We start from the raw sequence: 22,566 nt of genomic DNA, 5'->3' as shown, positions 1-22,566 counted from the left end.
TGCGGCGAGCGGGTGCTATTCTTCGTTGTGGTGCGCAGGTTTCTCATTGCTGTGGCTTCTCTTTTGCGGAGCACGGGCTCTAGGTGCACGGGCTTCAGTAGTTGTGGCGCATGGGCTTAGTTGCTCCGTGGCATGTGGGATCTTCCTGGACCAGGGCTTGAACCCATGTCCCCTGCGTTGGCAGGTGGATTCACTGCATCACCAGTGAAGTCCCTACATTGTGTTTACAACTATTTACATAGCATTTGCACTGTATTAGGTTATATGCAAATACTATTCCAGTTTTTATAAGGGACTTGAGCATCCGAGGATTTTGGTGTTGGCTGGGGTCCTGGAATCAATCCCCCTCAGATACTGAGGGTGCCTGGACCTCCTTTCCCAGTTTACTGGGTCACTTTGTAAAAATCAGAAATATTGGCGAGTTTTTATCAAATGAGTTATCAGCAGTTTTGAGATCAATATACAGGTTTTCTCCTTTAATCTATTAATGAAGTAAACCTCTATTAATAGCGTTCCTGGGAAGTACCTCATCCTTGAACTGCAAGCATCCACTGCTTGGTTTCCCTGCATGAACGCCTCTGACCAGGCCTGGGGTGCAGGGGTGCTGAGACAGGCGTCCCTGTGTGAGAGCACTGTCCCCACTGTCCCTGCTGGAGGAAACCACAGAGGGGTCTGTGCAGCAGGACGACACAGGGCAGGACAGGATCGGGAGCCTCTCTGTAGCCCTGAGATGGAGCAGGTGTGGCAGCGGGGCTGTGGCCGCTGAGTGCCTGGAGGTGGAAGGCAGTGAGGAGGCCAGGGCTGTCTCCAAGGGGAGGAGGGTGGCGGTGGAGACAGTGGGAAGAGGACAGGTTTGAGAGATATCTGGGGGGGCAGAATGATGGGACCTCCTGATGGATGGAACATGGGGGTGGGACCCAGGATCCCTGCCCGAGGTCTCTGGCGGACACCTGGTAACGGTGCAATTTTTGAACTGGGCTACAGGGAGAGAGAGCTGGGTGGGGCCCAAACGGGGACCCTCTATGCCTCCTGGGCCATCACCAGGACCCCTGGGGCCCTGGCGGCACCCACCACAGTACTGTGGACCCGGCTCTGTGGGGTGGAGCCGCACGGGGTGGCTGGTCTAGCTGAGCTCCCGCCTTCATCACCCAGTGGCTGCCCACGTGGAGGAGCGTTCTCCTCCTGCCCAGCCTGGTAGCTTCCCCAGAGGTCAAGGCCAATGCCAGGCGACGGCTGTGGGGTGAGGCCCGGTGGTGCAGGTGAGATGGCCCCCTGTTCCCACTGCAGGAAACAGGCACAGTCCGTAGCGGGGTCTCACTGGGTGATGATGGGGGACCCTGTGTGGAAGGTGTCTGCCGGCAGGGCCGACAGCTGTCACATGTCACCCCTGCACAGGATCACCTGCCCACCAGTCACTAGTGAGCCCCGCTAGGGCAGGCTGCCCGGGGCTGGGCACAGGCGTGAAGCTGGGGAGCCCTGGTGAGGAACATGGACTGGAGGGCAGACAGGGCCTTGGGAGCAGTGGGGTGGTCTGGACGGCAGGTGGTGTGGCCTGGGGCCACACCTGCCAGCGTCTCAGGAGGCTTGTGAGGCGGGGTGCTTTGTCCCAGACAGAGGGGCTGGGAAGGAGGGGGCCTGGCTGTGGCGTAGGGGCTCAGCTTGGGTTGCAGGGACCACAGGGGTGTAAGCTGCCTCCTGGAATTTGCAGTAAAGCTTTAAGAGCGTTTGGCCTTGCATGATGCGAGTCCCTGGTGCAGGCGACCTGCCAGGGCCCCAGCTGGGCGTGGGGAAGCCGTGCCGGGTCAGACAGCCTGCTTTCTTGAGGACCCTGGGACTAGATCTCCTGGGCAGTGAGGCCGTGAAAGCTGAGGACTGTCGGGAGGGCCAGGGCCGTTGCATCTCACCCACCAGAGCCACGCTGCCCCCATCTCTTGCCCCCAGGCCCTTGTCCGCCGCAGTCCGAGGGGCCTCCCTGGCCCAGGGGAACCCCGCCTACAGCTCTGTGTCCAGGCGCCCTCCACGCACACGTTCTCTGGGGTTGGCCAGACTCCTCTTCTCTTGACCTGGGGCCTTCGTATGTGCGTCCGCCTCCTTTGCTGGCTAGCTGCAGCCTGTCTTTCCACGGCCCCACTTTAGCTGCCCCTTCCTCTGGGAAGAAACCAAGGAATGGGCTCAGTGTGTCCCGTGGACTCTATCCAGGGGCCGTGGCCACAGCCCACTTCCCAGGCCACACCATGTGGCTGCCGTTTGGGGCAGACTGGGCAGGGGCAGGCCGAAGGCCTCTTCACTGGGCCTTCTGGCTGCCACCCCTTCTCTGCGAGCCCTTGTTTGCAAGTGGCTGCTGGTGACTGCAGTGGCCACTCTCGGGTGGGCAGCGTGACTTGAGGGGGCAGTTAAGGGCCTGGGACATTCCTTCTCTGTCCCCATGGTTCTGAAAAGTTAGGAAAAGCCACCTAATTGCACCTGATCCTTGTGTTACCCCATTACTTGCTTTCTCCCCTCATCTTTTCAGTAGCTTAAAATTATAATCTTATAAAATTCAATTATACACAGTTTTGTTTGTTTTTTTGGCCGTGCCGGGTGGCTTGTGGGATCTTGGTTCCCCAACCAGGGATTGAACCCTGGCCCGCGAAAGCGCTGAGTCCTAATCACTGGACTGCCAGGGAACTCTCAATTATATGCAGTTTTAAAACTAGAACCAGCACTAATTTTGTGTGTGGGTGACTTTTCCTATAGTTTTTAGTTCTGTTTAAGTATCTATCAGTTTCATTTGAGATTTAGTTAGGAAGTACTCTTCAGTTACAATTTGGATTTAGGTTCATCTGGACGTGGCTAATAAAAAAGTAATAGGAATTCAGGTGTAAGGAATCACAAAATCCTCTATTAATTTCTCATATTCCTGTTTACCCCAGGTCTGCCGCTGTTTTTTCCTGAGACCTGCCTGTGCCCCGCACTGGCTGAGTCCTGAGAGGGGCAGGGATGGGGTTGTGAGGGATCCTAGAACATCAGGCCTTGAGCCAGTATAGGGCCGCACCCGCTTCTTTGCTCATCAGCCAGTACCTGTGGGCACCGCCGGCTTCCCAGCTCTGCCATCATCACGCGCTCGCCCCAGTCCTGACCCGACACACGGTGGGCCTGCCTGCAGGAAGAGTGGTCGCCTAAAGGCAGCGGCCTGGCTGGGCAAGGTGTGGGCCCCACGGGGCCAGGAGGGGCCTTGGGGTGAGGATGGAGGAAGAATCTGGATGCGGGCCTGGCAGGAGACGAAGGCTGTGTCTGTCCCCCACAGCCCAGCACAGAGGACCAGGGTGGGGCGGGAGGGCCCAATCCTGGGGTTTACGTTGAAGCCGCGCGTGCGCATGCCCAAGGTGTGGGCAAGGCTTGCGCGTTTGTTTACGGCTTCCTGCGGCACCGTGAGGGGGGCAGAGCTGACCCCACCCCGGCAGTGCCAGCGCTGTCATTCTCCCCAGGGGGCAGGCAGTGACAATGTCCAGGAGGCTGATCCTGTCAGCAGTAGGGGTGGTGGTGTGAGGAGACTGCTGGGCCGGACAGTTGGTGGCAGGTGGACAGCCTGGAAGGCGGAGCCACCAGGACCTGTGGGGCTGACCCGTGGGGGTGAGGACCCTAGGGTGTTGGCCTGAGCTGCTGGGTGGTAGATGGTGCTACATCCGCAGAGCCGGGAAGACAGGAACTTCCCAAGACAAGCCTTGTGGGTATTTGCTGAGTTGGAGAGGCAGAGGCTGAATGTGTCACCTTGGGAGTCAGAGTGTCACAGGACCGGGTGAGGTGACCCAGAGGCACATGTGGGTGGAGGAGGGCCCCCAGCTGAGGGGAGAAGGCGGAGGGCATGGAAGGGGGGGGGAAGTGAATGGTGGTGATGAAGGAGCCTCCAGCCTCTGCCCCGGTGGGATCTACCTTCCCTCCTCACCCAGGGTGCTGGCTGGGGAGGTCGCCAGGAGGTCCAGACCGGTGGGTGTCTCCTGCAGGGAGTGAGTGGCCATGACTTCGAGGCCAGGAAAGCCACGTACAGGAGCGGCTAGGAGGGCACTCTGAGGGTGGTCAGCGGCAGAGGCCCGGGGACTGGGGGGTGGGGTGGGCCGTCCAAGCACGCCTGGATCCAGCCTGATGGCCTGGCAGTCCGGCTGGAGTTACCGGGGTCACCTGACCCGGAGCAGGGGTCTGGAAGGGTGGGGGCGGTGTAGACGGGAGCAAGCTCGGGCCGGCCTTGCACTGCGCATTGATTAGTTGAGGCTCCGCCCCGGCTGGCAAGCCCCGCCCCGCGCCTCCCGGCTCCTCCCCCAGGCTGCGGCTCTGGCCTGGGCAGTGCAGTGCGGGGCTGGACTCTGCGTGGCGGCCCGCGCGCCGCCCTCAGCCCTGGCGGAGACATGGACCCCTCGAGAGCCATCCAGCATGAGATCAGCTCCCTCAAAGGTGCGGGCCGGGCTTGGGGACCGAGCCGGGGGGTGGGGAGTGTGGATCAGGCAGTGACCTCTGGCTGGGTGCAGCCCCCACAGGGCAGCGGTCGGGGTCTGCCGCCTTGGGAGCAGCTTTGTGGGTGGGGAGCCGGAGCCGCAGGAGACCCCATGTCCGTGTCCTGCCGGGACTCCACCTGGTGCGAGGTCCGCCCGGAGCTGGCGGGGGTGACTCCAGCCGCAGCCCCGCAGCCCCGCAGCCCCGCAGCCCTGCAACCCTGCAGCGAGTGTCGGGGGGCGGGGCGGGCTACTGCGGCGGCGGGGGCGGGGCGGAGGTGGGAGCCGGCCTCCGCCACCTCTCGGATCCGCACTTTTCTCTCCTCCCGAACTCGGCCGAATCCCCGCCCCGCTTGTCGGCCTGCCCCCCAGCGTCGAAGGGGACAGGGCAGGGCCTTGGGGATCGATCACTGGAGGGGGAGGCGTCAGGCGGGCTGGCCCCGGGCAAGTCCACACTGCAGTTCTTTGTTCCGGAATGGAGGGGGTTCTGGGGGCTGCCCAAGGACCCCGACTGGTTGCCCTGGAGATCCGGAGGGGCCTGGAGTGGGGTGGAGGGGGCCGCCCTGTCTGTCCGCCCCGGTCCTTCCTGTGCTGAATCAGCAACTGCGGCTGCAGTTCCCGCAGCGTGGGGGCAGGGCAGAAAGGGGTGTTCTCTCAGCCCTGGGACCTGGGGGTCGCGGGGGTGGGGGGATGGGGTAGAGGGAGGCGTGCCGAGGCTGGCACCGCGGGCCAGAGCGGGACGTCTCGTTCTAGGCTCCTGCCTGCTCCTCCCCTCAACCCCCGGGGGCGGGGCTGGTGGGAGGGAGGGGGATTCCCCTTCGTGCCCCGCCCGCCCCCCCCCCCTTTCTTCAGCGTCCCAAACTGCTGCCCTCTCCTGTGGGGATGGCGTGGGTTGTGACGGGGCTGAGGGGCTTGGCCAAAGACCCGTGCAAGTCTTGTGTGGAAGGAGGAGAGACCTTAGGTCTGGGGGCTTTGTGTGTGGCTTGGAATCATTTTGGGAGGGGGCATGCTGTGGGGTCGGTTTGGTAGGAGGCTTGGGGGTTGGGGGGTTAGGTCGGGGAATCAAACCAGAGAAATGTGCGGTGGACATATGGGGTGGTTAGGAGGGAGAGGAGGTCAGAGTGGGGCTGTGGGGTGGGCAGGGGAGTGCACGGGAGATCGGCGTGGGGCAGGGGGAGCGCAGGAGGTCCGGGGGAGGGCTGAGGGTCAGGCCAGGAGTGGGTCTTCCGTGGGCACAGGGCCGGGCCGGGCCACTGGCCTGAGTGCTGGCCTGAAACCACAGCTGGTGTTGGTTCCCGAGGCCACAGCCGTGGTGCCCGGCAGGGTCCGCAGGCGCCGCTAGGCTGAGGGGGCGTGGCCGTTGCCTACTCCAGCGCCTGCTGGGCGTCCTCCCCGAGCCGGCGTCCCGCCCTCCCCGGCCGGTGTCCTGCGGGGCTGGCCCCCTTCCCGCCTGCGGAGGGAGAGCGGCGCCGCAGAGCTGGCGGGCCGGGCTGTGGGAACAGTTGGCTGTGCCTGCACTTTCTTCTGCCGAGAGAGCGAGAGAGAGAGCGAGAGACAGAGAGAGACAGAGAGAGAGAGAGAGAGAGACAGAGAGAGAGAGAGAGAGAGAGGGAGAGGGAGAGGGAGAGAGGGAGGGGGAGAGAGAGAGAGAGAGAGTGTGTGTGTGTGTGTGTGTGTGTGTGTGTGTGTGTGTGTGTGTGTGTGTGTGTGGAGCCGGCTCTACACTGCCATGGCAACGGCCTCATAAACCCGCCCCCACGCGCCGCCTGTTGGCCTCCTGCCCGCGGGAGCCTCCCACCTCGGGATCCCCCCCCTTCCGCCCTATTTATAAACAGTTCCCGAGTTAGCAGTGCTGGGAATAGGTGTGTCCGCTTGGGGGAGGGGAGAAAGCGCAGGTCCTGGTGTGAGTGGTGCAGCACCAAGTGGGAGAGCAGGGTATTGGGTGGAATGGGGAGGCGCGCGATGTCCGTGGTTGGAGCCTCAGCTGTGAGGCGCGCGATGTCCGTGGTTGGAGCCTCAGCTGTGAGGGCTTAGGGGTGACTGCTGGGCGTGGCCGGGCCAGGCTGCAGGGTGTTGGCATGGAGCACACAGCCCCTTCCCCCCCCCTGCTGCTGGTCCCCCTTTCACTGGGGCCCCCGACCCTCTTCTAGCCTGGTGCTACTCTCCCCTCATCTGTCCAGCTGGCTCAAAGGAGGCACTCAGGCTGCCAAGGGTGGGGTGTCTCCTGGCGGCAGGGGCGCTGGGCCGCGGGTGGCTTTGGGTCCCTGTGGCAGCTGAGAGCTTCTGGCCTCCAACAGCTGGCCTGGGGCGGTGGTGGATGGAGGCCACTCAGAGCCCCTACCCTGTGCCCTGCGGACAGTGCTTGGACTCTGAGCCGACTCCCTGTTCCTGGCCCACCCTTGATCTGGCCTGGCATGGCAAGGGTTAAAGAGGGTGGCCGCTCTGGGTCTGACACTTGGAGGTGAACGCTCTGTCCCTTTGCCCGCTTGATGGACAGCAGCCAGTGGTGCCTACAGCCTGTCCATGTGCTGCAGCAGCTGCCCCTGCCATTCCCCTCAGACCTCTGCCCCCCCAAGACCCCAGCTCTCCCCTCAGCCCTTGAGTCCCCACAAGACCTCAGCTCTCCTCCCTTAGACCTAGAGGACCCCCTGCCCAGACGGCCCAGCCCTCCTCTTCAGGCCCTTGTGAATCCCTGAGGCTCTGAGACCACAACCCTGAGTTGGGTCCCCGGCCTGAGGACCCTCCTGCCCTCTCGGCTCCGGCTTCCCTTCTGCCAGCCTTTTAAGATTCTGGGTCCACAGCCACTCCCGTCCACCCTCCCGCTAATCTTAGGAACCCTGAAGGAAGTGTTTAGAAACTGATGTAATTTCTGACGTGGAGCCGCGGGCCTGGGAGGGGAGGGGGCCTGCCTTGGGGATGGCCGCTGCTGCGAGGTGCCCCCCACTCTGCGAGGGGCCCTGTTAGCTGAGGGTGGGAGGGGCCGCCCTTGCCGCTGAGTCAGAGGGGGCCGGCCTGGGCGTCCTGAAGGGCGGGCAGGCGGGAGGCTCGCGCAAGCGGTGGGCAGGCCGCAGTGTCGGCAGGAATCGCACGGAGCCAGAGAGCCAGGCGCCGCGAGCCACAAGCCCGGAGCCCGCGCCCTCGGGCTCAGCGCCACGGCCTGCCTGCCCCTCGGCCCCGGTTGCACCTTGTGCCGAGGGCGTCCCCTGGACCTCCTCCCTGTGCCCCGCCCGCCGCCCTCGACTCGCCAGCGCCCTCGACTCACCGGCTCCGGCAGCCATGGTGGCCGGCATGCTCATGCCGCTGGACCAGCTGCGTACCATTTACGAGGTGCTCTTCCGCGAGGGTGTGATGGTGGCCAAGAAGGACCGGCGGCCCCGCAGCCTGCATCCCCACGTGCCCGGTGTCACCAACCTTCAGGTCACGCGCGCCATGGCCTCCCTTCGGGCGCGGGGCCTGGTGCGGGAGACCTTCGCCTGGCGCCACTTTTACTGGTACCTCACCAACGAGGGCATTGCCCACCTGCGCCAGTACCTGCACCTGCCGCCGGAGATCGTGCCCGCCTCTTTGCAGCGGGTGCGCCGCCCTGTCGCCATGGTGATGCCTGCCCGCCGCACCCCCCACGTGCAGGCCGTGCAGGGTCCCCTGGGCTGCCCGCCCAAGCGGGGGCCGCTGCCAGCCGAGGACCTTACCCGTGAGGAGCGGTGGGTCTACCGCCGGAAGGAGCCTGAGGAGGGGGCACCTGAGCCCCCTGTGGTGCCCGCCACCACCCCAGGGACCCTGGCGAGGCCTGGCCCGGAGCCTGCCCCAGCCGCAGGTAGCTGTGTCCTGGCCCCAGGGTGGGGGATGGGAGGAGGTGCTGGGGCGGGGGCCTGGGCCTGGTGGGCTGGGGTGGGCAGCGAGTGTGCAAAAGCTTTGCTCCCGCCAGCAGGTGGCGCCGTTTCCGCCTGCGCGCTCTGGTCAGTGGACCCACAGGGCTCCTCCTCCTGGCTTGAGGACCTTGGGGTGGGTAGGCCAAGGAGGAGCCGGTAGGTTACTGCCAGCCCATCCCCAGGCACACCCCGGAGCTAGGGGTGGGGCTTGTGGTTCTTGGACTGGCAGGACCAGCTGTTAACACAGCCCTGGCTGGCACCCTCAGCCCTCTCCCCAGCTTGCCCTTGTCCTGGGCCCTGCTCGCCCCCCCCACCCTGGCGACTTGTCTGCCCTGAGGCCCTCTCTGCAGGAGGTGGGGGCATGCAGAGGAGGTGCTGGGATGGGACAGCGGTGTAGCTTCTCTCCAACAGTGTGGGTGACTACCTGACCTTTCTGAGCCTTGAGTTTGTCCAGTGGGGGTGACAGCTGCCCCCGTGGTTGTGTGGCACAGATGTGATATTGTGACTGGCTGCTTGGTCGGCTTGGGGTTGGTGATGGCCTAGCGGGCAGCCCTGGGTTGGGGCGAGAAGAGCAGACCCTAGGTAGGAACATCTGCCGCTGGGCCTGAGGCCAAGGCATGGCGGGTGCAGGGCCCAGCCTGGGGTCTAGGCAGATCCTTCCCAGCGGGAGCCAGGTCTCAGAGGATGGAACAGGTCCTCTTGTCCCAGAGGTGGCCAGCAAGCCCTTGCTGTGTCCCTGCTCTGTGGCATCCCTCTGTCCCTAAGCACCTGTGCTGCAGGACCCAGGTGGGCAGAGGGTCCCGTGCAGCTCGAGGCTCACACATGCGCTTCTGGAGCTCATTGGCCTTGGCGTTGAGGTGGGGCAGCCCGCACCTGCTTCCGTCTCTGTGTCTCACTACCTGAGGAGGAACTTGGTTTCTGAGGAGTGGACAGGGGGCCTCGGGTGAGGCTAGCAGGGTGGGTAGGAGTTTGCCAGGTAAATGACTGTGGTCTGGGGACCCAGGCGCAGGCCCAGGTGCTGAGCGGAAGCGCGGGCCCTGGCCTGGTCTGGGTTGGACCCGCTAACTCGGGCCTAGGGGTGGGAGCCCATCTGGGAGGATCAGTGAGGCTGTGGGCAGAGGGGCAGCCTCGGGCTCACCACACGGCCTCTCCAGCTCCTGTCAATGGGGTGACAGTGACACCCACAAAGAGACAGTAGTGCTTCGCTGGGTACTTGGTCAGCTGTGACCAAGCACCCGGTGGCCGGCTCTCAGCCTGGGCCTTCTCTCCCAACCTTCGCCTCGCTGCTGCCCCTACCCTGCTCAGTGGCTGGTGGACAAGCCTTCTCCCCCTTCTTGGGTGGGGGGTGTGGTGAGCGCAAGCCCCTCCCTCCCCTTCGCTCCTTCCTTCCCTGTCTGTGGCCTGGCTGGGCTGGGCAGGGTGGCTGGGCGGGCAGTTGGCCGTGGGCCAGGAGGGGGGGCTGGGTGTGGCTGCAGTGGGCAGAGTGGGGGTGGGGGGGTGGGGGGACCCCCCAGCCCTGACGGAGGTGACTCAGTCTTCCCTTCCGGGCCGCAGTCGCCGGTGGCAGCTCAGAGTTTCCAACAGGAAATGAGCTCCAGCTCCAGGCTGAGTCAGGGCCGGCGGGTGTGGGCTCCCCTTCCCCTTGGTCCCTCAGGCCTAGCATGGGATCTGAGTGCCACTCTGGGTACAGGAGGACGCCTAGGGCGCCTTGGGTGCTGGGTGTGGCACGGGGCTACCTCCTGGTCTGCAGGGGTTCTGATGCTCCACACTCCGGCTAGGAAGGTTCTGATGACATTCAGAACCATCGACTTCCCAGAGTTTTAAAAATTATCAAGTGATGAGCCACACGGCCACCTTCCTTCCTCACAGCCTCGCCCTCCAGTCAGCTTGCAGAAGGACCAGGTCAACAGCCCCTGGGGCCAGCCGCCCTGCTCACCAGAGTGGCCTTGGTCAGGTGGGCTGCCTGTGCACGTCCAGCCCCGGCTGGGGAGTGACGGACGCTGCAGGGCAGTCAGCTGTGCCTGCCGCGCCACGGTCCCCACCCTGAGGCCACCCGCCCACCCGCGCCCTGCTGGTCTGCTCATCCGAGTGGGAAGGTGTCCACTCGCTTGTTCAGCCACTTACCAGCCAGACCCAGGCCGAGTCCCGGGCTGGGAGCCCCCAGCGGCTGGGGATGGGCCGGATGAAGAGCTAGCAGGGAGGGCCCCTGTGTGGAGTTGCCCTGAGCTGAGCCCTGGCTGATGAGGACCACGCTTGGCCAAGAGCCGCCTGGCGGAAGGAGGGACAGAGGGAGACCAGGTGGCGGGAGGGCGAGGAATTTGGGGTTACTTTGTGTGATAGAAAACTCGTGGAATGGATTTTTATATATGAATTTCGTTTATGTTTCAAGTGGTAATGCTTGGCGTGGCTTAAAATTCAGAGTGAACTGAAACTTCTGTAGAGAACAGGTACCATCTGAACGCCCTCAGCACCTGTGCTCCAACAGCATCTTACACGGCAGACGCAGGTGGCCTTCGGGGTCTTGCTTCTTCTGACCCCGCTGTGCACCTGGCTTTCCCACGCGGCTTGTCCCCCACGCAGGGGACACAGAGTCAGCACCCAGAGCTGCCATGCTCCTTTTCACGGCGCGTGGTGCCCCAGCCAGCCCTCCGTGAGTCTCCAGCTTTGTGTCTGGGCTGTCTTCGGAGAAATCTGCAGAACTCTGGCAGGTTTTCTAAGCAGGGTACAGCAGGATTAGATTTGTCTTTTACTGGGCCCTGCGGTGGCTGGGCAGGCCAGCGCCCGGGGAGGAGCGCAGAGGCTGGGACTCGGGGAAGAGATGTCACCTTTGTCAGGGCTGGAGGCTGCCGTGGCTGCGCCTGAGCTGGTCATGGGGGACATGGCGGGGAGGGTCCAGGAGGGGCCGGGGAGGTGCAGGCTGGTGGGGCCTGTGCAGCAAGGGGGAGGCTGCGGGGTGGGCCGGGCAGGCACAGGAGGGAGACCGGTGGCCCCTCCGGCCCCGCCTGAGGGCTCAGGGATTGCAGGCAGGCTGGTCTGACCTGTTGATCCGCTGGGCTTCGGCTCTCCTGGGCTTGCTGACTAAGGGGTGGCCGTGAGGAGGAGCCACGGCTCCCAGGGCTGGGTGGGGAGGCCAGGGCTCCAGCGAGCCTGCCCTCCGCCTCCCATCCTTTCCCTCCTTCCTGCCTTCCCTTCCTTTCCTGTCTGCCGGCTCTTGGAGCGGCCTGGCCCGTGGTGGCAGCCATGGACAGGTACAGCATGGACGAGCTGATTCAGCTGGGCCAAGGTAGGGCAGGGCTGGGCGGCGGCTGCAGGCCTCTCTCCTCCAGCCTGGGGCTTGGGCCCTGGAGGGGCAGGACTCGGGACTTGGGACTCGGGGACTTGGGACTCGGGACTTGGGGATGAGCACGGCTCCCTCTCAGAGGTGCCCGGGGGTGTGTGGTGTGGGATGGAGGCTCTGGGAGCTGCAGGTCCTGCCCCAGGTCCCTGGGGGGGTGGGGGGTGCTGCCCGCCACCCTCGAGGGAGGGACACCCTTGCCTCTGGGAGCTGGTTCTCCCCGGGCCGTTGACTCCTCTGAGAAGCTCGGTCCCAGTCCCAGCCTCCAGAGCTGGCCGCTGCAGGCCAGTTTCCTTCAGAAGTGAGTTTCGGAAGCACGGGGTTGATGGGCAGGAGGCTTGGGTGGCCTGGCCCTCCACCCCTTCACCCCTCCGGCCCTCTTCTCGTTGCCCCTGGCCTCCCCACGTGGACCAGGGGGCCCCTACCCCGGCGGCCAGAGGCCAAGTGTGGTTTGCTGTGCTTTGCTGCAGGCTCACCACGCACTCCAGGCAGACCGCCGGGGCTGACATCACAGCCTTGTGTGACCGAGGGTGAGCCCCTCACCCTTTCTGTGCCTCGGTTTCCTCATCTGTACGATGCAGTAATACACCGGGCTTACTCCGTAGCTTTCTCTGAGGATTGGAATAGAATGGTGCTGGACCCAGGGGAAGCGCTACAAAATGGGGTACAAACCCCAGTGCTCTGTCTGCTCGGGCCTGAGGGGTCCAGGCTGCTGGGAGGAGAGGGGAAGGACCGTGACCCCCACGTCCTGTTTCCTGAGCACGCTGAGGCCTGGGTCAGTCCAGGATGTGATGTGGGCCGGTACCTCAGCCCCAAGCGTTCTGCAGACCCGCCGCTGCTGGGGTCTGGGTGGGGTCAGCGTAGACACTGGGACTGTCCTGGGGTGGGGAGGCACGGCCCGAGCTGGGGGGCGGGCGCTCACGTGGCCCAGCCTGATTTGGCCTGAGATGTCACCTTGGGGAGGCCGTCCCGTCCCTCTGGGCCAGGTGTTGCGTCCTGTGACTTGTGCAGGGGGGTGGGGGGAGCCCTTGCCTGTGTGGCCTTTCCCAGTGCTCTCCCACTGCTGTCCCTACCCCGCGAGGCCGGCAGGGCGGGGCTGTGCCCCATTCAAGGGGGACGAGAGCCCCCAAGGCCCACGTGCCAGTGCTCGGCCTGTTCCAGGAGGCTTCTTATTATTAGAATCGCCCGTGGGAGCCTGGGGGGAGCGTCGGGTGGCGCCGCGCAGTCAGCCTGGGCTCCAGCGAGGCTCTGGGCCCAGGTGCCCTCGCTCTGCACGTCATGTTCTAAGTCTGGACACATGACGGGCCTCGCTGGCCCTCCTTGGATATTTATATCCCCCCGGGCCCCCTGCCCACCCCTCCCCTCCCCCACGGACACAGGCACTGCTGCTGTCAGCGGCACCACCGCCACTGCCGGGCTCACTGCTGCCTCCGAGGGGCCTGTGACCCTCCCCACACCCCGCACCCACTCCCTGTCGGACCCGTGGGCTCCCGCCGCTGTCCCCAATGAAGATTGTGCCGGGTAGGTGGGGCAGCCTTTGAAAGCCCGGCTGGGGCCGCGGGTGGGAGGCTCTGTCCTTACCTCTGTGCACGGTCTGCTCTCCAGGCCGGCACCTGGGCCCCTCCCCCACGCCCTGTCTGTTGCCCTGTGGGGGGGTAGGGGCGTCGGGGCTCTGGCCGCTTGTCTTTGAGGGTGGTTGGGTCAGCTGCCAGCCTGGGAGGCCAGCAAGGGCTGGGGCGCTGGCAGCTGCCACCAGCGGGTACCCTCGGAGGCAGAGTGGGGTGCTCGGGCACCACGGTCGCCCGCCCGGTGGGGGTGGGGGCAGGACTGCGCTGAGGCCGCGCAGGGCCCAGGCTGGGGGGGGGGGCCGCCGCTCGGCCTGGCTTCCCCGCAGGCCCCTCCTCCTGGCGGGTGTGGCCGAGGGTGGGCAGGGGTTAAGGCTCCCGCTAACCTTGAGCGTGACTACGTGATAGCTGCGCTGGGACAGCTGAGCCGGCGCCGCCGTGGGAGGGTGGGGAGCGCGGAGCGGCCGGGAGGGGAGGGAGGGGGAGGGGGGCTGGCGGGAGGGGGAGGGAGGGGGGCTGGCGGGAGGGGGAGGGAGGGGGGCTGGCGGGAGGGGGAGGGAGGGGGGCTGGCGGGAGGGGGAGGGAGGGGGGCTGGCGGGAGGGGAGGGAGGGGGGCTGGCGGGAGGGGAGGGAGGGGGGCTGGCGGCAGCACAGTTGGTGCAGCAGCAGCAGGAGCAGCAGCAGCGCCGGGGCTGGTCTCTGGGCGCCAGGCGGACGGCGGTAGGGCGGTCCTGCAGGGGGCGGTCCCTGGTCCCGGGGCACCCCCCCGCCGTCCTCTCCGCTCGGGGAAGGGAGGGGGCTGCCCGGCCTCGAGCAGTCCTTCCGAAGGGCGATTCCGCCTGCTCTGCTCTCCAGAGCCATGGAGCCCTCGGGCAGCCTGTTCCCTTCCCTGGTGGTTGTGGGCCACGTTGTCACCCTGGCCGCTGTGTGGCACTGGCACAGGGGGCGCCGGCGGGTGCAGGACGAGCAAGGTAAGGCCGCTGGTGGCTACTGCCCGGGCTGCAGTCACCAGCCGCCACCCCGTCAGGGGGCTGAGGGCGGGGCAGGCAAGGGGCCGCCTCCCTCCCGCCCCTGCGTTTCCCTACGCCCTCCCCTTCCGTCCCGGGGGAAGCAGCACCGGCACGTGGTCAGAAGCGGTGTCGCCTCCGCCTCCTACCCTGCTTCTCTGGGCAGGGCCGGGGCTCTGTGGCTTCATTAGCCTGGAGCCCCCTACTGGGCGAGGGGGGCTCTGGACAGGTGGGGAGTGGGCGGCAGGGGCAGTGCAGGAGCGTCCAGTCCGGAAGGGAGGCCCCTCCCTAGCAGTCAGGGACAGGGTGAGCACAGGTGACTGTCAGCACAGAAACTGCAGCTGGCAGGTGCAGGTCGGGTGTCCTGGGGCAGGTCTTGGGAGAGCTCCCGCCCAGGACTGAGGTGGGGTTGGGCCTGGGCAGAGCCTCCCTGCCCCTGCACGGAGGTGAGGCAGGTGCCTGAGCGCCCTTGGCCAGGGCCTAGGAACGCCTGGGACCGGCAGCCTGGCTGTGCTCTGCCCTCCCCCTGCTCCAGGTCACCGGCTCTGGGCTGTAGCCCTTGGCAGCAGCTGCGTGCAGCCCAGGAGGGTGGGGCCTCCACTCAAGTGAATGAGCTGGGGGGCGGGGGCATGGGGACTGGGGTTCTGGCCAGAGGGACTGCCCCAGCGGGGACCTGCCGGTCTGCACTGGGCATAGCCTGGAGTGTGGAGGCTTGCCCTCAGTGGGGGTGGCCAGGGCTGGCCCCTGGCAGGGGTGCCGGGCCCGCTGGGCCCTAGGTCTGAGTCCGGATGGGGCTTCTAGGCGTGGCTTTGGGGGCTGGGGAGCAGCTGGTGACTCAGCTGCAGGGACGGTCAATAAAACAAACAAACGCTCGGGCCAGGACTTCCTTGCTGTGGTTTGGCCCCCCCCCCCTCAGCCTGCTTCTGTGCGCCGTCCCCACGTGGGGAAGGGGCTCCCCTCCGGCCGCTGTCCTGGCCGCTCCCCGTCCCTGCTGCCCTCGGTGCCCCTCGAGGCTGCGGTGCTCCTGCTGTGTTCTCAGCTGTTCTCAGCTCCCTGCTCCTCGCACTGCCCCCAGCCTCTCCCTCGAATCCTGCAGGGGAACAGTTATCTTAGGGAGTTCCCAGGCCTCTTTGTCCTTGAGGGCAGCCTCCCCCTGCCCCCAGTCCCCCAGGCCTAGCCGGGTCCTCTCCCTCCACGTAGGGGCGCGGCTTCCAGGCTCACATTGGGTGGGGCGCCCGCAAGGGGCAGATTCTCAGCGTCTGGCCCGCCCCGCGGCGGGGGAGGGTGTGGAGAGAAGAGCTGGCGGCCCCGGCCTCACGGGTGGGCTGGGAAGCAGACGCTGCTCTGTCCTGTTTGCTGTCCCCAGGGCGCCCAAGCTCATGGCTGCGCCCGGCACACGGGGGGCGGGAGTCGCTCTTGCCGCGCAGAAGGAGGTTGTGCTGGAACGGCCGTGCTGGCTGGATGGGGGCTGCGAGCAGGCCCGCAGGGGCTACCTCTACGGGCAGCTGTGCTGCGTAGGTGGGTGCGTGCGGCTGGAGGGTGGTGGTGCAGGGGGGGCACCTGCCTCTGTCTCTTTGTCATCTCCGCTGGGTGCTGCCCAGCCCAAGTGCAGCCCCACCCGCAGGCTCAGTTCCGGAAACACCTGGGGAGGAAGGCGGAGTGAGGTCCTCTCTGCCCCTTTGTTCCCTCTGGAGAAGGGGGAGGGGGAGGTGGGCGGGGCGGCTTGGGCCTGGGCCTCGGCTTCTGGGCACCAGGCAGTTGGCAGTGGGGCGCATGAGGGGAGAGGGAGGAGCTGGGGGCGGGGCTGGTGAGGAGCTGGGGGCGGGGCCCTCTGTCTCCCGCCTCTCCTAGGCCGAGGTACCCTTCTCCGTCTGCAAGCTTCCTGTCCCAGGAACGGCTTCGCTAGTCGTGGGGGCTTCCAGCCTTAGTTTCCATATCTGTAGAAGGGGGCATCGATACTCTTCAGAGGCCATGGGCAGCTCTAGGGGACGCTGGGCTGGTGGACAGGACAGGGGTCAGGCAGATGTGCAGGCGCACCAGTGCTGGGGAATGTCCTGGGGAGGGCCGGCTGAGATGTGCTGCAGCCTGGCCTGTGGGGAGTCAGGAGGGGCAGGGCCGGCCTGGGAGGGGTTGTCTCTGGGTTTGAGGGCCCGAATAGGATGGACAGGGGAGGAAGCATCTACAGCTAGGGGCGAGGGGCTAGCAGGCAGGGCTGGAGGGAGGGGCTGTGGAGGGGGGAGAGGACAAGCTCTGAGACCCTGGGGGGAGCTCAGAGGCAGGAGGGCGTCCAGGGGGGCCGGGCGCTGGAGCCAGGCTTGGGAGGAGGAGGTGGAACCCCATCCCAGACGGTGAGACAGCATCCTTGGAGGCCCCTTGGTGGCAGAGAGAAATCTGGAGAAGGAGCTGGAGCTGGGGCTGGGGCCTGGGCTGGGGGCTCACCAAGTCCTGTGGGTCCTGCTTGTCCTGGATTCCCTGCTCCAGCTCCTGACTCATTCCCAGGGGCCTCGTGTGTGTGCCCCTTCCCAGAATGACACCCCTACCCCTGCAGGCAGAGACCCCACCTCCCTGTTACTGCTGGACTAGCCCCGAGCCTGCATACAGCAGGTGCTCAGTACAGGCTTTTTGAAGTTGGGCTAGGACAAGCGGCTCTCTGAAGAAGGCGTTTCTGCAGGATCCAAACCTGGGGAGGGGCAGTGGGTGTGAGACGTTCTCGGTGACCCTGTCCTGGGAGCGCTGGCCAGCGTGGGGTCAGATTTGGGATTGTGGAGCGCCTCTGGAGGGTGAAGAGCTGATGTCCGCGCGGCCTCTCCAGGCCCTGCACAGAAGGCTGCGGGGCGTGTAGAGCAGATTCAGAGTCTGGGCTTGGGGCCTGAGGGGCCTCTCCAAGGTGGGGAGGGATGTGACATTCGGCAGAGCCCCGGAAGTCTGGCTGTGCCCCTAGGGCCGGGGGTGGGGTGTAAGCAGCTCCACCTGGCTTGGGCACCCCCTACCCCATGGGGTTTGGGCGCCCTCCCGTGGTTACAGAAGGGCAAGCGGGGACGGGGTGGGGTGAGCTTTCCCTGGAGCCGAGGCTGGAGGTGCTGTGGGCATGGGGGGGCAGCGCTGACAGCTGGATCGCATCACATCTGACTGGAAAATTCTGTGGTCGGGGCGGTGCATTCTTTCCTGAGGTGGTCGGGCAGCCTGGGCAGTCCCCTCGCTTCCAGGGGCAGCTGTGTGCGAGACCAGAGGAAGCAGGCTCAGGTGGCACCCCCGTGCCCTTTGTCCTCCCTCCTTTACAGCCCAAATAGCTGCTATCTGTGCACCCCGCCCAACTGCCAACTGCCCCCCACCCGTCCTGCCCCCACTGCCCCCAGGTGCGGCTTCCTTTCCTGTGAGTCACCGTGCGGGGGGGGGGTCCCCTCCCCATCCCTGACTCACTGGCTGCCGCCCCCTGCCTCGTGCTCCCCTCTGGCCCCAGGCCCACCCGCCCCCGACCGTGGGGCAGAGTTCCTGTGGCTCAGGGCTGGGCAGTCCTGCCCGGTGAGTCAGCGCTCGGCTATGTGCCCCCTCCCGCCCTGCTGTGTACTCTGCCTTCAGATGGGGCACTGCTCCAGGACGTGCCTGGTGGGCAGCTCAGGAAGGGCCCACCTGGCACTGGACCATAGTGGCCCTGGAGCCAGGGGCACAGTGGAGCCTGGCTCCCACCCCACAGAGGGCATGTAGGTCTATGAGAAGGGATGATTTAGGGGGGCTGCAAGGAAGGCACGGGCACTTGGCTCCCCCAAGCCAGGTGTCACTCAGCTTGGGGGTCCCTCCTTAGAGCCCCTCCAGCAGGTAGTGTGGGCAGGCATGGGGGTAGCCCTGGGCTCGGCAGCCCTGAGCCGGTGCTTGCCCAAGAGGTGTGACCCGTGGGCTCGCTGGGCCCAGCCACACTCAGGTACCCTCCCTGTGGGGGGCCCTCCTTTAGAGTGGCCATGAGGAAGGCGTGTGGTTCCCTATGATCCCGGCGAGGTGCCAGGTCCCCTTGTACCCCCGGGTCCCGCCAGGGGCTGCAGCGGGCAGGGTGGGTGAGGAAACCCCAGGGTTTCCTGTTTCTGTCGGGCTGTGGGTGTGGCCATGGGGGAGGGGCCGCCTTCCTCCTTCCCGCAGGGACACTCCCTCTCTGGGGGGTGTGCAGGGCGGGGTGGGGCTCCGGGGGCGGGGACAGCAGCTGGGGAGTACTGCGGGCAGGGAGCGGCCCCACCAACTGGGCTCCGAGCTGAGCTGAGCTGAGCTGAGCCACTGAGCAAGCACCTTCGCCTTCGCCGCTGTGTGCCGCCGCCTGCGCACAGCACCTGGGGACTGAGGGACAGAGCGCCCGAAGGGGTGGGCGCGGCATCATGTCTCAGAACCGGCTCCGAGTGCCCGAGCCCAAGGGCCTGGGTCACAAGAGAACCAGCTCGGAGGACAACCTCTACCTGGCTGTGCTCAGGGCTTCAGAGGGCAAGAAAGGTAGCGGGCACTCCTCGCTCGGCAGGGCAGGCGTGGGGCAGGAAGGGCCCAGTTCCTGCCGTGGGAAACGTGGCACTGGGTGGGGTGGGGCCCAGACTCTGAGGGCCTGAATTTGGGGGACAGACTCTGAGACAGGTGGCTGGCGCCACGGGGAGCGTGCTCTGTTCTGGCCCGGGTGCAGAGCTGCCGGGGTCGGGGGGGGGGGGGTGGGGGTGGGGGGAGCGGGGCAGCCACCCGCGCCTAGCACAGAGAGGCCGGCAGTGGCCTGTGGGCCTCGGGTGTCGGGCAGTGTGTGGGGGGACAGCTCTCTGTGTCCTGGGAAAGGCCCACTGCCCCGTGGGGAGGACAGAGCTTCCCCCTCGCTGCATCCCTGCCCAGCCCGGGGCCCTGGGAGGCAGCCTGTGGGGGGGAGGGGCAGGCCGGGACCTGTGTGCTGTGGCTCCAGACCCTCCCAGCTTCAGGGGGAGACAGTAGGGAGATCCAGCAGTGGGCACCGTGTGCCTGGCCCCTCCCTTCCTGTCCAGGGCTGAGGAGGGCGTCGTTGGGCAGGGGCGGGGAGGCTGGGTCGCCTTGTGAGGCTGAGGCCCTCTTCAGGCACCAGCCACTGTATCTGCATGGTGGTCACCTCCTGGGGGCTCGCAGGGCTTCTCCCAGGCCCCAGGTAACCTGGCCTTGTTTCTCCCAGATGAGCGGGACCGTGTGCAGAAGAAAACCTTCACCAAGTGGGTCAACAAGCACCTCATCAAGGTTGGTGGCTTGCGCACACGTGGGTGTGTGTGCAGGAGTGCCTACGTTTGCGTGCGCGTGGTCGCAGGGGCTGAGGAGACTGCAGGTGGGGGTGAAGGAGCGCGCCCCTGGCCCTCCAGCCCGAACAAGGGCCCGCGCCCCTCCTGCCACCCAGCCGCTCGGGGCCAACCCTCTCCGCCCTGGGAACTCACCTCCCACTTCTGAAACCTGTCCTTTTCTCTCTGCTTCCTCCCCTCGCTCGCTCCTGCCTCCCGTCTCCTCCTCCTCTTCCTCCTCCTCCTCCTCCTCCTCTTCGCCTCTCCTGGTCTCTCTGTGTAGCACTGGAGGGCAGAGGTAGGTGCCTCATCGGGGGTGGGTGTCTTCTGTGGGCCTCTGCCTCATGCCCTCTGGGCCTGTTGGTGGTTCTGGGGACCTGTGGCCAGCCCAGCCCTCTGTCCCTGCAGGCACAGAGGCACATCAGTGACCTGTATGAAGACCTCCGTGATGGCCACAACCTCATCTCCCTCCTGGAGGTGCTCTCAGGGGACAGCCTGGTACGTGCGCCCTCCCGCCTGCCCCCTCCGAGGCCCCGCCTGCGTTCCCTCCTGGGGTCTTTCCCCGTGCCCTCTCCGTGTCCAGCCTGGCCTCGCCCCCCACTGCGCCTCCTGGTCCGGAGTGTCGGGCCGGGCCCGGGAGCGGCCCCACCCCTGTGCCGCGGCGCACAGCCCTGCTGTCCTCCGTGCCGGAGCCTTGACACTGTAACCTCACGCTCTGCTCTGCTTTGGTTTCTCTGCTGCTTGGACTCTGAACTTTGACCTCTGCCCTTTACCCTTTGCCCTGCTCTGGCCGGGCAGCCAAGAGAGCGGGACGTAATCAGGAGCTCGCGCCTGGTGAGTGGTTGTGCCCGCTGGCCACGGCGGCACGTGGGCTCCCTGAGACCAGGAGCCCAGCTCACCCGGGGCCGATGGCACTTGGGCTGGCAAATGGCCCTGCATCCAGCTGCCTGCCATCCTGCCTGCCGCACTGCCTGGGGCCGGGCCTGAGACCCGCCGGGGCTGCCACCACCGGGCAGGAGGACCCCTCCCCCAAAGCCACTGCCCTCCACCCGTGGCTTCCTGGCTATTGTCTCCTCCCCTCCCCCTCCTTCCTTCCCGCAGCCTGGTCCCTGCTGGGCCTGGCCCCTGGGCCAGCGGCCCCCCCTTCCCAGCTGGGGCGGGTGGACCCGGGTCAGGGAAGGGCTGCTGCCCCACTGGGGAAGACCCTCACTGTAGATGCCTTGGGGGTTCTGAGGGTGGGCAGACGCCGCAGCCACAGGACGGGCTGTGACCGGGGTCTGGGGCCGCTGACCAGCCCTGCTTCCCCTCCCAGCCGCGGGAGAAGGGCAGGATGCGCTTCCACAAGCTGCAGAACGTTCAGATCGCCCTGGACTATCTCCGGCACCGCCAGGTAATGCTGCCCACCTGGCCGCAGGCCCGGGCCCCCTTTTCCGGCCGTCTCGGGGGCATGACTGAGGGCAGCTTGCTCGTAGGTGAAGCTGGTGAACATCAGGAACGATGATATTGCCGATGGCAACCCCAAGCTGACCCTCGGCCTGATCTGGACCATCATCCTGCACTTCCAGGTAGCGTGGCCGCCCACTGACCCTCTGCCGCCCCCGGAGTCTCCGGGGCTGGCCTGGCACCCGGCTAGTTGTGCGGCCTGGGAGCTGGGGCCCTCGGCATCCTGGCACTTGGAGCCTTCCTGCCAGCCCGTGCCGCCGCCCTGTGCTAGCTCCGTGGCCTGAAGGCCCAGGCCTCTCTCCAAGGCCTGCCTATCCCGTGCCCTCTGGCCCTGACTGGGCAGGCCCCGCAGAGCCTCCCTGCAGAGGAATGCATTCTCTACTCTTGGTGTGGCCTCCTGCCCCAGGGAAGGTTCTAGAGAAGCACCCGCTGCACGGGCTGACTCACCCACTGCCTGCCCGGCCGCACAGGAAGCTGCAAATCTGAGAGCTGGGCAGGCAGAGCCTGGCTGGCACAGCAGCTGAGTCACGCAGGCGGGCAGGCCGACAGACAGACAGATAACTAGGGCCAGGCAGGCGGGGGAGCAGACAGGCTGGCAGACCCAGGCCTGAAGCATTGGACCGAGTGCAGGGCCTGGCCCGTTGCTGTGGCCCCGCAGGCTCAGTCCCCGGGACCTAACCCTGGCCTGCAGCCAGGGAGGCCCTGCCCCGCCCCCTGCCCCGCCCCCTGCCCCGCCCCCTGCCCCTCGTGACAGCCTTTTCTAGGCCTGGGACTTTTGGGTGAGCTCCATGCACCCACCATCCACCAACTGATCCATGCCTGCCTTGCGGGGTGCAGGGTGTGCCCCAGGAGGAGGGAGCCCAGGGCACCCACCATGTGGCAATGGCAGGGGCTGGGGGCCTGACATTCTGTGGCAGCTGCCGCCTAGAGTGGCCTCGGCTTGTGACACTGAGGTGTGGCGGGTCCCTGCTGGCCTGGCAGCTCCCGTGCACCTTGACTGGGCACCGGGCAGGTCGCTGGCCGTGGCTGAGCTCCCGTCTCCCGCCCGCTGTGTGGGGCAGATCTCAGACATCCAGGTGAGCGGGCAGTCGGAGGACATGACAGCCAAGGAGAAGCTGCTGCTGTGGTCCCAGCGCATGGTAGAGGGCTGCCAGGGCCTGCGCTGTGACAACTTCACCACCAGCTGGCGAGATGGCCGCCTCTTCAACGCCATTATCCACCGGCACAAGTACGCGGCCCGGGGCAGGGAGGGCACTGTGGGTCTGGGGCGTCCCTGCAGCCCCTCAGCTGGGCAACTTCAAATGAGTGGGGGTGAAGACTATGGCAAGAGGCACCTGCCGCCCACGGGGACGGGCGCACCGGCGCCAGCCCGCCTCCCTGGGAGGGTGCAGGCGAGTAGGCCCAGCCCTATGCACACCCTTCCCGCCTCCTCCTGGGCCCTTCCTGAGGCCGTGCCGGCTTCCTCGAGGCCAGAGGACAGCAGGCTGCTGGTTTTCACAGCCGTGAGCGCTGGCCCCACGTGGACACCCCAGAAGGGGCCTGTGTGGGGTCGGCCCTGCGGAGGGCCCAGGCTGACCGGCACCCCACCCTGTGCCTGTGCCCACCGTAGGCCCCTTGAGCTCCTGGG

General features: G+C 66.3%; 1 protein-coding gene across 8 annotated transcripts in view; it reads left to right on the top strand.

Annotated features, from left to right (window-relative positions):
• The window catches only part of LOC137751474 (plectin), a 59,638-nt gene that overhangs the window by 16,590 nt on the left and 20,482 nt on the right, over positions 1-22,566 (top strand). For 3 of the 8 annotated variants that reach the window (XM_068526072.1, XM_068526073.1, XM_068526076.1), the window contains 5 exons: positions 19,400-19,461; positions 19,905-19,994; positions 20,809-20,886; positions 20,969-21,061; positions 22,001-22,167. In XM_068526072.1, coding sequence (XP_068382173.1) covers positions 19,400-19,461; positions 19,905-19,994; positions 20,809-20,886; positions 20,969-21,061; positions 22,001-22,167 — 490 coding nt within the window. Of the gene's footprint in view, positions 1-7,512; positions 8,281-11,517; positions 11,619-13,918; positions 14,206-15,173; positions 15,760-18,455; positions 18,715-19,399; positions 19,462-19,904; positions 19,995-20,808; positions 20,887-20,968; positions 21,062-22,000; positions 22,168-22,566 lie in introns of those variants that run through there. The other 5 variants (XM_068526071.1, XM_068526077.1, XM_068526075.1 and 2 more) reach the window with 5 other exon arrangements.

The sequence above is a fragment of the Eschrichtius robustus genome, chromosome 17, assembly GCF_028021215.1.
Source record: "Eschrichtius robustus isolate mEscRob2 chromosome 17, mEscRob2.pri, whole genome shotgun sequence".
Taxonomy (NCBI): domain Eukaryota; kingdom Metazoa; phylum Chordata; class Mammalia; order Artiodactyla; family Eschrichtiidae; genus Eschrichtius; species Eschrichtius robustus.
Note: the sequence above shows the minus strand (reverse complement) of the source record. Positions and strands in the feature narration are given on the sequence as shown.